General features: G+C 46.3%; 1 protein-coding gene across 1 annotated transcript in view; it reads right to left on the bottom strand.

Annotated features, from left to right (window-relative positions):
- LOC105943237 (zinc finger protein 208-like) overlaps positions 1-13,870 on the bottom strand; it is a 286,674-nt gene that overhangs the window by 41,222 nt on the left and 231,582 nt on the right. The window contains 1 exon segment of the mRNA XM_055124700.1: positions 4,510-4,520. Within this exon segment, the coding sequence (XP_054980675.1) occupies positions 4,510-4,520 (11 nt within the window).

Here is a 13,870-nt window from a genome sequence, read left to right as displayed (position 1 = left end):
GACCTGACAAAGCAAAAAAAAAAAAACATAAAAAAAATAAAAAACATTGTTTCTAACTTTAAAATCTAGCTTCTCCATTCAAACTCCTTTTCTTGAAGGACCACGTGCCTCCTCTACCCATCCCGGGTCTTTTATTGCGAGAGAAAGTCAGGACTCAACCGGGGAGTGATCCCAGGAACCACTTGGTTCCCGGAGGTAGAACCTGGTCAATTGCATGTAAGTCCAGCGTTCTCCTCATGGGACTAGCGTCCCCTCTTTTGCGTTATTAGAAACAAGTTCTCCTCAGTAAAAACTCCCTTGTTTCAATAAAGTCAATGAATAAATGAGATAAACCTTTCGGCAGGAGCACTCGGTGGGTCCCGGGTGAGAAGCCGCCAATCCCGGCAACCTTTTCGGAGCGACCCCATCCACACCACCACCCAAAAGGCAAAGACCATGGAGGTTTGGCCGCTCGGAGCGACCACTCAGCAGCCGCCATGGAAAAACCCCTGTTCCCCCTGGTACCCCTTCCCTGCTGCTCTCCCGCTCCTCACCTCAGCAGCAAAATCAGCAGAAACTCATTTCAGCCCGGAATGCGGAAGACTCCTAGGAAACAAGGACTGGATTTTGAGAAGTCACTGCACTTCCGGTCGGAGCTTTAAAGGGCCAGGCTCCTAGTAGTCCAGGCCAGGAATTTTTGTGTTTTCCCCTGTTCTGGGTTTGGATCAGATAACCCGGACATCTGGGAGTCACCAAGTTTGGGATAGATGGGAGTGAGGGGCTGAAGAGATGCAACACGGAGGAGAAAGTTTGTTTTTTTTTCACAAAGTAAATAAAACGTACAATAATTCCTTTGTAGAAAACTTGAATGACCATGCCTCAGCCCTGCCCCAACAACCTCCCACACCCACAATTATCGCACAGAAATCACAGGACAATAATCTTAAGTGAGGTTCATCAGTTATACAGTTGGGATGGGGGGCGGGGCGTATACCGGGGATTTTGGTGGTGGAATATGGGCACTGGTGAAGGGATGGTGTTTGAATACGGTATAACTGAGACATAAACCTGAGAACGCTGTAACTTTCCACATGGTGATAAAATTTTAAAAAAATAAAAATTAAAAAAAAATAATCTTAAGATATTCATAATGTTTTGTCTTTAGTGATTCATTTGGGGGTCATGTCCCCATGTGTGGAAGGCTGGATGCAGCACTACTACCCCAAGCAGGTCTAGGCGTAACTCATCTAGATGATCCACTGGGGCCATTTAAAACATCTCAGCACAAACACATTACTCTCAGGACCAAAGAGATTCTCACGATCAATGACCTTTTTTTCCCTCTGTGTTTTCTTGTTTGTATTTATTTGAGGAGAGGACACACCAAGCAGTGTTGAGGGATGACTCCCGATGGGGCTCTGGGGATCCTATGGGATGTTGGGGATGGAGCCAAGGTTTCCATTCCCTGCAAAGCAAGTGCCCTTCCCACTGCACTATCATTAAGACCCAAAAAGCAGTTATTTTAAATAATTACCACTTGTGCTTACTATCCTCCTCCTCCTCCTCCTCATCATCATCATCATCTCATTGATTGTGATTTTCTCGAGTGGTCTCAGTAACGTATCCATTTGTCCCAGCACTGAGATTTTAGAAGCCTCTCTTTACTCATCCTTTCCAACAGTTCCACTTTGGAGGCTCTTTCAGGATCAGGGGAAAGAGACCCATCATTACTGATTTTTGCATAATAGGGAGTGCTCCAGGGTCTCCCATGCAGGCAGGAAACTCTCAGTATCTTGCCAGGTTATCTCCCTATCAGAGAGGGAGAACTAGGCTATAAGATATATCTCAGTATCTCCCGATCTGACAGGGAGAACTAGGCTATAAGATGTCCTGGTTTGATAGTTTCTGGATGTTGGCCATTAGTGGGATTACATGGCACTGAGGGCCTTACTATCTTTAGAAGAAAAAAAATCACAGAATTTCACTGGTGTGAAAAAATAACAGAATTTCTTTTGGTTTTTGCTTGATAATAACCCTTCGTGCTTTAGGCTTTATCGGTGAATTCCCCCTCCCAAATCTTACAATGCTGTCGTCAGCACCCCAAATCCCGACTTTATCTTTAATCTTTCCTTTGTGCTTTAACTTTCATTGTTTATTCACAAAGTCAGTTGGTTTTGTATCAGCTAAGACTTCTGGTGATTCTCAACTTTTTAATTGAAGTGAATTATTTTCTTCTCTATTTACCCTATAACTTTTTCATATTATACTACAAAGAAATGTTCATTACTTAAACACAGAAAGACCATAATGCTATGCTCCTAATATTTGGGAGTTGTTTGACTCTGAAGTATATCTACTCCCTGGTGTCCATCATTATTTCTTTACTCAGATTTGGTTGACATAGTTCCTAACACCCGACAAAAGGAGATTCTTCCATGGGACTGCAATAGATCTGGAGAGAGCGGTCAAACTACCCTGCCATCAAAATGGGGCAGTCTAGAAAGCTTAAAAGGATGGCACACATATAAGCTGTTATGACTTCAGAAACATATCCCATGGGGAAGGACAAGCTGACATGGCCTGCAAACCCAGACTGGGATTTATGGTAAAGCCCAGCGAGCTTGCCCTCAGAGTCCAGAGAACAAGGTTTTTGAACCCATATCCCTTACTGTGTTTATCCAAATAAATGCAAGTACTAGTATGAAATAAACTTAACTGTTTAATATGTTCAGAAGGAAAAGAAAAAAGCATTATAGATGAACTGGGGAGACAGAACATCATCTTGAGTTTATCCCTCCAGGAGAATTGCCTCAAAACGAAATGCTTGACCTCTGTAAACATTGAATCACACATACATGCAGTCCTAGACCCCAACACTTCTCACCAACCAGCAATACATCCCACATCTCCTTCCTGAAACTCCCAAAGAGAGATGGCCCAGTCAATGCATGATATCATCATGTCACTCTCCTGTACCTCGGGAAAGTGTGTCAGACGGCACATCACCAACATCTGCAGACTTTGTCATTCCCAAAGGTCAACAAGAGGTTCTGTCCAAAGAATGGGAGGAGAAGTCAGAGTCGTGAGCACCGGATGGGAGGACACCCCCCAGGGCCCTGACTGAAAGTCTCTGCTCTGGAGCAAGAAATGCCCTGACCAGAAGCACCCTTGGATACACAAGGGCAGACACACAAGGGGAGACATTGCCAGACGCTCCTTCCTCTCTGGGAGGCAGAAGCAGGTTGGGATCCGGGTTGCCATCACTCTCAGGGAAGGGAAGGCTGCTGTCCTCTCCCTCAGGCCCCTTGGGTTCACTCTAACCGAAAATATTATATTAAACAGAAATCTAGTAGAATAAATGAAAATTAGGTCCTGGGGCGAGAGCAAGAAAACACACAGGCGGGAACTTGCCTTACACACAGCTGACCCTGATAGTATTCCCTGCATCCCACAGGGGTCCTTCCCCAAGGCCACCAGGAGTGTTTCCTGAGTTGAGTCAGGAGTGAGCCCAAAACATTGCTGTCCGTGGCCCCCAAACAAAAAAATGAAAATTAACAAGTGAGTAAAATACTCAACAGGAAAAAGAATATCTAATTTTTCAACACTCTGCACTTTACAAAGAGAAAATGCATTTTACTCACAGAGCTAGCAAGAGCAAGGACACTTTTGGGGAATCATGTCATTATCCCAGACAGAACTATAGAAATGTGCGTTGTGGTTCAGTGCAATATAACCCTATCATACTTGCTATAAAACAAAGCTTCAATGCCAGAGTGATTGTACAGCAGGGTCGGTGCTTGTCTTCTATGCGCCTACCTGAGCTCAATCACCAGCATCCCATATGGCCCCCTGAGAACCGCCAGGACTAATTCCTGAGTGTCGACCTAGGAGTAACCCCTAAGCACAGACAGGTGTGGCCCAATCTACTCCCTCAAATAAATATAACATTTGAAAAATAAAAACGGGCTGGAGAGACTCTATGACGAGTAGGGTGGTGCCTTGCATTTGGCAAATCCAGATTCGATCCCCCACATCCCATATGGTCTCCAAAGCACTGCTAGAAGGATTTCTAGATGTACAATTGGGAGTCAGCCTGAGCATCACCTAGTGTGGCCCCAGAACTACAGCATTAAAAACCAAACAAACAAAATATATGATTTTGAGATCTGGTGCGATAGTACAGAGGCAAAGGCATGGGCTTTGCAAATTGTTGACCAAGGAGCAATGTCCGGCACCCCTTGTCCACTGAGCACTCCCAACATTGGTCATTCAGCACAGACCCAGACAGAATATTTAGTATGACCCCAAACAAAGCCCAAAGTAACACTAAAATCACTGTCACTGTCATCCCATTGCTCATCGATTTGTTCGGGCGGGCACATGTAATATCTCTTAGTCTGAGATGTTTATACTGATTTTTGGCATATCCAATACGCCACGGATAGCTTGCCAGGCTCTGCCGTGCGGGCGCGATACTCTCGGTAGCTTGCCAGGCTCTCCGATTTGGGTGCAGGAATGCTGAGGAAATACTCATGCTGGATCTCAGGGACATGGTGGATGCCGAGAATGGAGCCTGGGCCAGCAGTGCAAAAGGCCCGTTCCAAACAACCTATACTATTGCACTGACCCAAAGCAAATTTATCTATTCAATGAAGGAACTAGTTAGAGGAACCTGAGTGGAAGCACAACACGTCGGGGACTTGTCATGCATGTGGCTAACCCAGGTTTGATACTGTACTGGGCATCCAACATGGTTCCCCATGCACACCAAAAGTGATTCCTCAGTGATAGTCAAAAGGAACCCCTAAGCATCAATGGTGTTTTTCCCTGACGTGACTGTATGCAATGCTGGCACCTCCAGGGACCTTCTAGAATAGTGTCCTCACTTAATTGTAGCAGGTCTGGTTTCCTGCAGCTGATTACTGGAGCCTATCCGTACAAAGTATGAGTGAAGGCTGGTTCAAAAAAATAAGAGGGAACTAGAGAAAAGGCTATTCTCATGGCTGTCAAACTTCCTGACCCATCAAATCATGCACCCTGTCTAAAACAAGCCTGGCCCAGCCGCTGGAAGCCCATGCAGGTTCATCTGCATACTGGCCACAGCTCTGACAGCTCTCACTGACGACCCACAGATGCTAGTAGGTCTCCAGCATCATGTCCCTGCAGAAGTTCCTCTAAGAGGGGTTCAGGCATGTCCACTCCTCTGGGGTGAAGCTCATGGCTGTGTTAAGAGGTCACCACATCCAGAGCCAGGACAGACAGTGGGGCAGGAGGCCATCCCACCCCATTCCATGGAGCATTAGATGACACATCCCAGTGCCCTAGAGAATCTCAGGGCCTTCCCCTCTCCCCACTCCTGTTGGGAGGAACCAGCCTCCACCCACACCCCTAAACTCTGGACTGAAGGCCTCAGTGATTACTTTAAGGAAGCTAGATTTACTACAATGAAATGAGAACATTATATTAGATGTTACCTGGAGGTGGTGATCTTATATGCAGTCACCTCAAGGACAAACCCCATGAATACTTGTCAAGTGATCACTGCAGAGAGTAACATCGGAGCACAGACCCAGAAGAACCCAAGAAAAGTGACACGGAGCCAGATAAAAATACTAGACACCACCTCGCCCATACCACATCCCCACACCCTGTGTTGTAGGGATGATAAGGGGACACTCAATGTCCAGAGAGTGACTCAAAGCTGTGTGTGGACTGTAGGACTCTGAACTCACCACAGAGACCCAAATCCTTGTCGAAGAGGTAAAAGGGTCTTGAGGGGTGGAAAAATAGCACTGCATTTGCCTTTCATGCCGTCGACCTGGGTTTGATTCCCAGCATCCCCATATGGGCCCCCGAGCACCTCCAAGAGTAATTCCTGAGTGCAGACCCAGGAGTAATCCCTTTCCTTTTAAGGGTGTGACCCAAAAAGCAAAAAAGAATGTCTTGACCATAAACACCTCTGCCAACCCCAGAGATCCCATGCTGTTTCTCCCAAGGACTATTATATGTCCAGAACTGTGGCCATGGCAGTGTGAGAACATGAAATTGTGTGACAGAGCTGGCGAGATTCTCCAGAGCAGGAAAGAAAAGTAGGGGAAATGCATGTCCTGGGATGTGAATCAGGATCGCAGAGCCAAGAGGAAGCCCTGAGCACCTCCTCTGTGGCATAATTATAAATACAAAAGAAAACAAAGCAGCAAGATGGAGTAACATGAAAATGGATCCTGAGACAGTGAGTCGGGCTGGTGATCCCCACTGTCCCATATGGTCCCCCAAGCACAGCCAGGTGTAAAGCCAGAGTGCAGCGCCAGGAGGAATCCCGAGAATTGCTTGGTTTGGGCCTTTATCACCTCTTAAATCAAAACAAAAACAGATCCAAGAAGTCAGAATTCAACCCCTGACACCTCATAAGATCTTCTAGACATGGCAGGAGTGAGTGATCCTTGGACACTGATCTGGGAGTATAATTGAGCACCTCTGGGTGTGGCCCAAAAGACAAATACAACAAAACAGATACAAACATGGACTCAAGTAGGAGAAAGTTTGAGATTTTGTGAATATGTCAGTAGCCTATTCAGGGCTCCCTCCTGAAAAAACTCAGTTGTCCTTGAAGACAGTGCACTGCTGTCACTGTAACATGTCATTATGTCGTTCTCCATCACCTGCAGACAGTGTGTTAGACAGCGTGTCACCATCATCTTCAGCATCTGTTTTTCCTGAGGATCAGCAGGGGGCTCACTGCAAAGACCTGGGGGGAGAATCAGAGCCGAGAGCACCAGAGAGGTGCACAAACCCCAAGGTCCTGACCAGAAGTCCCTGCACTGGAGCCGGATACACACTGACCAGCTGTATCCTCAGGAACAGACTCACCAGACCCATCTGGAGAAGTCACTGCCACTTGCTCCTTCCTCTCCGATGTATGCAAATCAAGTTGGGATCCAGGTTGTCTGTGGAGACAGGAGGCCTGGGATCAGTCCCGGGACTCCTCGCTGGGCTCCACAGTAAGGTCCCCAGAGTCCCATCCAAGAGCTCACTCTGAGCCTCGTAGCTCAGGGCATCATCGCCAATGCAGGCTGGCATCAAGGCGTCCAGAGCCCTGAAAGTGGCTCTGCCATGGGGGCAGCCACAGGCACTCAGCATGGACAAAACTTTATTCTCTCTCCCGCAGGGCACACAGGGACAAGCAACTGGGCGCTCTCTTCTGATAACCGGGGTCATTCCTGGGCCCAGCTGGGCAAAAACACAACCCCAGCTCCATCCAGCGAACCCAGGATGGTCTGGGTGCTGAATCACAACAACCCTGAGTCAGAACTTCTGCATGACTATCCCAGCACTCGTTCCTGTTGTGCAGGAATATATTTGAAAACACATCGTGTTCTACAGAAAAGTTATCCTACTATCCAGGTAATTGACTACGCACCATGATCTGTTCCTACCAGTTAACTCTTAAATATTCTATCTTGGAGGTCGGGTGATAATACAGCATGTATTATCAGTTTGCAGTGGGCTGACCCAAGTCCACTTGTCAGGCACCCTGTGGTCGCCTAACCCCAGCAGCAGTGATTCCTGAGCTCACAGTCAGAAGTAAGGCCTGAGAACTGTAGGGTGCACCCCCAAAATACAGAAACAACAAACAGAAACCCTACCCAAGAAGAGAAAAAAATCCAAGTACAAAGACAAATTTTAGTGTAACATCTTAAAAGTCAAACAGTGGGTCCTTTAAATCCCATTTCCCAGCTCTTTATGCTACAGGAGCATACTGTTTCTCCTGAATACTTATCTTTCTGTCTCTCCTCTAAAATATTTCCTGTGTATGTATGTTTGTGTATGTGTGTCTGGGCCAGAACCAACAGTGTCAGGGGTGTTCCTAGCTCTGTACTCAGGGATCACTCCTGGAAGTTTTTTTGTTTATCGGATTAAACCTGAGTTTTCTGCATGCAAGGCAAGCCCCTTACTTATTTTACTATGGTTGTGGATCTTTGAAAGCAAATTAAATCCTAGCAAACCAGGAGTGACCCCTGTGACAAGGTCCCTATCCCCATAATAAAAACATCTTCCTTCAAGGAAAAGAAAAAAGGGCTGGAGCAATAGTACTGCTGTTAGGGCATTTGACTTCCACATGGTTGACCTGGATTCAATTCTCATCATCCTATGTGGTCCCTTGAGCACCGCCAGGAGTAATTCCTGAGTGTAAAGCAGGAGTAACCCCAGTGCATCACCAGGTGTGACCAAAAAAGCGAAAGAAAGAAAGGAAAAAACACCAGTGTTGGGGTCAGACAGACAGTAAAGCATGTAGGATGCTTGCCCTCCTGACAAGGTCAAGCTTCAGCATCCTACATCCCTGAGCACAGCCAGGGATAATTCTAGAGCACAGAGCCAGGAGTAATCTCTGAGCATCTTGGGGTGTGTTCTCTCCTCCTACCCCCTCAAAACCCCAAAACATGGTGATCACCGCTTTTTGAGCACAAAATGGAGGTACCAGCCCAGCTGCTGTGGGATGCGTGGGAGTTCCCGGGGAGTAGGGGGTACCGGCCCGCCCTCTGCTGATATTTAAGGACACCGGCCACACATGTCTGGCCTTTCCATTGCTGCACACTCATGATCCTGGAGGCCAAATAAACTACTTTGGACACTAGCAGCTCGCAGAGACGCCTCTGGACTGTGAACTGAGCCGCTGCCCCATGCGGCACCAGGTGGGTAGGATTTCTCTCTCCAGGCTTTTCCAACTTATGAGCACCAGAAAAGGAAGGTAAAAGATTGCAGTGATGCAAATTCTGGCAGAACTTTCCCTGGACTTTATACAGAAATCCAAAACTGTGTGGCCGCTTCGGCGGCTACGTGACTTAACATCTCTTAATTGTCAGCATTGTGAAACAGTTCCTTTTTAGCAGTTCTGACTTTGGGCGGAAACTCCAAACAATAATAGTGACTTATCTGTTGAAATACTGAAGGAAATCAAAGTAGCAGCCATTACTCTAGACTGTGAACCAAGCCATAGGCTGGCTGAGGAGAGAAAATATCCCTCTTTCCCGGTTGTTTCCGATTTTCGGGGAGAAATGCGGCATGGTGTCCTCCATATTATGAGGTCTATTAAGCAGGTAAGAAAAGAACTGGGCGGTGTGGGAAGGGGGAAGGAAAAAAAAGGAAAAAGGAAAATAAAAGAGAGTTATGTACTTGGAACAGCGGGACTACTTATCTCTTCATTCTCAGCAATGGAAAACTAATTATCAAATGCTTCCTTGGCAGTAGTGCTGTCTTTTTTGTGATGAGACTCCAACAAAATTAGTGAGCTTTGTGTTGAAATATGGAATGTAATCAAGGTAAAGAGAAAATGAAGTGAAATTCATCAGTTCTGCAGGTGGGGGTCGGGGGGGCGAGGGGTGGGAGTTATACTGAGGCTTTTTGGTGGTGGAATATGGGCACTGGTGAAGGGATGGGTATTTGAATATTGTATAACTGAGACATAAGCCTGAGAACTTTGTAACTTTCCACATGGTGATTCAATAAACACACACACACAAAGGGTCTCTTGCCTTTAGGGGGCTGTAGCCCTGCCCCCGAACATGAGTCTGAAGATTCTATAGCATCTATGTCAAGGCTAAAGGCTTCAGGACAGCGCGCAGCGCAGTCCATGTTGGGGCTGTTGGTCAACAAAGCACCCTGCCCTTATCAGGTCCCGAACCCCATGCACGTGTTCAGCCCAACTCCCACCATCTTTCACATATTAGTTTTTGAATATGCACATTTCACTACAGAAAAATATGATATTTTGCAGGCAACCCATCTCTGTAGGAAGTGCAGCCAGTCTGGTAAGGCACAGATGGTGGGGGGGGGGGGGTCCAAGGGCTGTAAATCTTATCGACGGACACATCAGGATGAATAATGACAATGCCAAGAAAGTAAAGGTCAGGGTCATTTTGAGGGAGAGTCCAGACAAGGCAATAGTAGTGTGAGAGCTGCACAGAGGCGAGCACCCAGGAGTCTGCGACCCTCAGGAGTCTGAGGCCCTGCATCCAGGAGTCTGAGGTCAGCAGCCAATTTCCCATGCGCTCAGGGTATCCAACGCTGCCTATGGCCCGAGCCCAGGAGTGTCCTCAGACACTCACCTGAACACACACCTCTGAGCTCCTCCTCCAATCCAGGAAATCAATGAAAGCTTCACCCAGAATGTCCTGTCCCCACAGAGATAGAACAACAGACTAGTGACAAAGTTTCTGTTGCCATAGTTCCTAGCACCAAACGAGGGGGTGTTCTGATGTGCATCTTGGAATAAAGTGGGAGATCTGCAAGGCTACTCAGCATCAAAAAGGGACAGTCTAGTAGAAAGCATCAAAGCACAGTCTTGATGAAAGTCTTATGACTTAAGGAACAGGACCCCCAAGGAGAAGGAAAAGAAAGCTGAACCAGCCTGAAGACTTAGTCTGGGATTTACGGTAAAAATCTTGTTTGCCCTCAGGGACCCGCTTTTATTTGGTCCAAATAACTGCAAATGTTAATAAGAAATAAACTTAATTGTTGAATATGTAAAACTAAAGGAAAAAAACCATAGAGATTTCAGACAGAATGTATTCTTGAGTTAATCCCCCCAAGAGGACAGGCTCCATTGCAATGATTTTTGTCTGAAAATGAACCTCACACATCACTTCTTGCCCTTTTGGCTAAGATCAAGTGTAAATTTCCCTGACACCCAAATGCAGTACTGTATCTCAACCCTCTTCAGATGTTCTGCAATATACTTTCAGCTTTGCATTAAATGGGCCATTTTGATCATCAATCTGTGGCCCCTCATCTCTATATTCCTGCACTGGGGACCCCACCCGAAAACTCACAGGGACCCCATGAGATGCCGGGAATTGAGCCCATGTCCATTGCTTACAAGACAATCACATTTCCAACTCTACTATCACTTTAGGCCCACCACCACATGGACTCTCTTGAGTCCCTGTCAAACTTATCACTAAGGGCTGTAAACCTAAGAGCTTAATAAGTCCAAAAATGGCCAAAGATGGCAAGACATCCCAATTAAAAAAAGTATCCAGACAGACAGCACAGGAAAGCAACACTTTCCTTGCTCATGGCTAATCCAGCTTCGATTCCCAACATTCCCTAGGGTCCCTCAAGCCAGTAAGGAATGATCCCTTAAGTGCAGAACAAGGAGCAAGCTCTCAGTCCTGATGAATTCTCCCAAGCATCACTCAAGTGATCCTGATCACTGAAATAGTGCAGCGTCTAAGAGGTGAGCCAAAGGAAATACATGAACTGTGGTGGGAGAGATACTGCAGCAGGGAAGCAAATGTGCAGTCCACACACGAGTGGGTGGCTCAGTCGCACAGCCAGGAGTAATTCCTAAATACATAGACACGAATAAAACCTGACCATTGTCTGTGAAATCCCAAATCCAAGTTAATAGAAAAGAAAATTCTTGAATTTGATGGCATGTTGCAATTGTACTGGGGCTAAGGCACCAACCTCTGAACCTGGCAACCAGGTTCAATAGTCAGTAGCCCCCGAGTCCCCGAGCACTCCAAAGAGCAATCATTTAGCACAGGGGAGATGAAATGTGGGCTTGACCCAGGAACAAAAGCAAAAAATAATCCCCCAAAAACACAGTGAAGTGTATAGTACAATAAGTAAATTGATTTAGAAATTGAAGTAACTATTAGATCACAAAAACTTTTGAACCCACATGCTGGCAGCAACCCACAGTTTCATGTTGGTCTTTGTTGACAGGGTGTTCCTCATACCATATGGCTGTCTCCGAGAGCCCACACGTGCTGGGAGGTCTCCAGCATCAATCTCAGTAGAGCTTTCTCTGAGAGGCTTGTAGGCATGCCCACTCCTCCAGGATGAAGTAAACAGCCAAGTCAGGGAACATCACCATGTCCTGATTAGACATACACAGGGGGCAGGAGTCAAAGCCTGACCCCAACATGTTTTCTGGGACAAAACGACAGGACCTCCCACGGTCCTACAGGGACTCAGGTTCTCTCCTCTGAGATGGAACCAGTTCTACGTGCACTCCTAGCTGAGCGGCCCCAGAAATCATTCTAAGGCAGCCAGCTATGATGCAATGTGAGGGCGCTGTATTAGGACATTCCTGGAGGTGATGGCATTGCACAACACATTCACCCCATGGCCAATCTCAGCACCACTGGCCCAGCAAGCAAGGCAGCATTGCAGAGAGTAACAGCTGGGCACAGACTAAGCGGGACACAAAAAAGCGACATTGGGTGTGGCACAAAACACTAAACACTCCCCACCCTCTGCTGGACCCCATAACCCATGACACTAGAGGCAATAAGGGGACACTCATTGTCTAACAGGTGACCCAAAGTTGTTTGTCGAAATATGTGCCTGTATTACTCAGAACTCAGTTTTCGCAGAAGCCCCCCACTTCCAATGTCCCTGCCCCTAATATAAAGACAAAGAGAAAGTTATCTGCCAAGAGCACAGGTGTGAAATTCAGTAACATATTCTACAGGGTCAGTTCTTTGGGGTGTTTTGGGGGAGGGAACACTGGAAGTGCTCAGATTACTGGCCAAGGTTTCAGTGATTATATATGATAATTTGCTTCAGGGTATGTGATTTTATAAAAGAAAATGAGAAGAAAACATACTTATCTTAGAACAAATCTCCATGGTCTAAGTCCATAATTTTGCTCAGAGAATACAAGTCTTTCTTCTCCTTCTGACAGTCTCTTGTTGAATGTATTCCTGAAAGTTCCCATCTAAGAACTTCCAATAAAGGTGGGAATACAGAGGCAGGAGAGAGCACACGAGGCTAGAGAATATACTGGCCAGCTGGAAGCCATGGAACCCATTTTCCCCAGGTTCTCTGAGCACAGAGAAGAGAGCAATACTCAAGCATTACCAGATCCGGCCCCCAATTCAACTCCATTTGAACCCCTAGTAGTGAGATAGACCCAAGGAAACGAGCTCAGAGGGCTAAGCACATGCTTTACTGGTGGGGGACACATCAGGGCTCTCCTGTATCTCAGAAACACATGGAAAGAGGGCCAGAGTCCCTGACCAACTACAAATTTGTAGCAAAGAGGAGAAAAGAAGTTGCAGGAGAGATTCTCTGCAAACCCCAAATTTCAAGTAATGCTCATGTGTAAAGACAAATTCTGGAGGTATCTGGGGGTAGGGGGTGGAGCCATTCCTGATGATGCTGAGGGGGAGCTATGGTGTGCCAGTGCACAAGACAAATGCCTTCCTGTCTGTCCTACTGCAAAGGCTTCTAGAGTGAGACATTGAACACCTGTTGCAGCTTGTCCCTGGAAATCCCTTTTGGCAGGTACTGACCCCAACAGCACTGGGTGCCCTTAGTCTGGGACATATGGGCAGTGGGTAATGCTCAGAATTGTCAGCTGATGCTGAAATTCTTTTTCTGGGTAAAAAATAATGTCATATAGGGTTTGCGAACAAAGTACCATTGTGTATCTTCAAAGATGACACTCCACTACCCAAGCAAGTGAAAACAGAGATAAATAAATGGGACTATCTTAAACTAGAAGCTTCTGCACCACAAAAAAAGCAGTGACCAAGTATAAAAACTTCCTACAGAATGGGAAAGGGTATTTACCCAATACCCATGCGATAAGGGATTGACATCAAGGATATATAAAGCACTGGTTGAACTCCACAAGAAAAAAACTGCCAACCCAATCAAAAAAAAGGGGTGAAAATGAACAGAAACTTTCCCAAAGAAGAAATCTGAATGGCTGAGAAGAACATGGGAAAATGCTCTACATCACTTATCATGAGGGAGATGCAGATCCAAACAACAATGAGATATCATCTCACACCACAGAGACTGGCCCACATCCGGGAAAAACAAAAGCAACCAGTGTTGGCGTGAATGTAGGGAGAAAGGGACTCTCATTCACTGC

The sequence above is a fragment of the Sorex araneus genome, chromosome 2 (assembly GCF_027595985.1).
Source record: "Sorex araneus isolate mSorAra2 chromosome 2, mSorAra2.pri, whole genome shotgun sequence".
NCBI classification, from domain to species: domain Eukaryota; kingdom Metazoa; phylum Chordata; class Mammalia; order Eulipotyphla; family Soricidae; genus Sorex; species Sorex araneus.
Note: the sequence above shows the minus strand (reverse complement) of the source record. Positions and strands in the feature narration are given on the sequence as shown.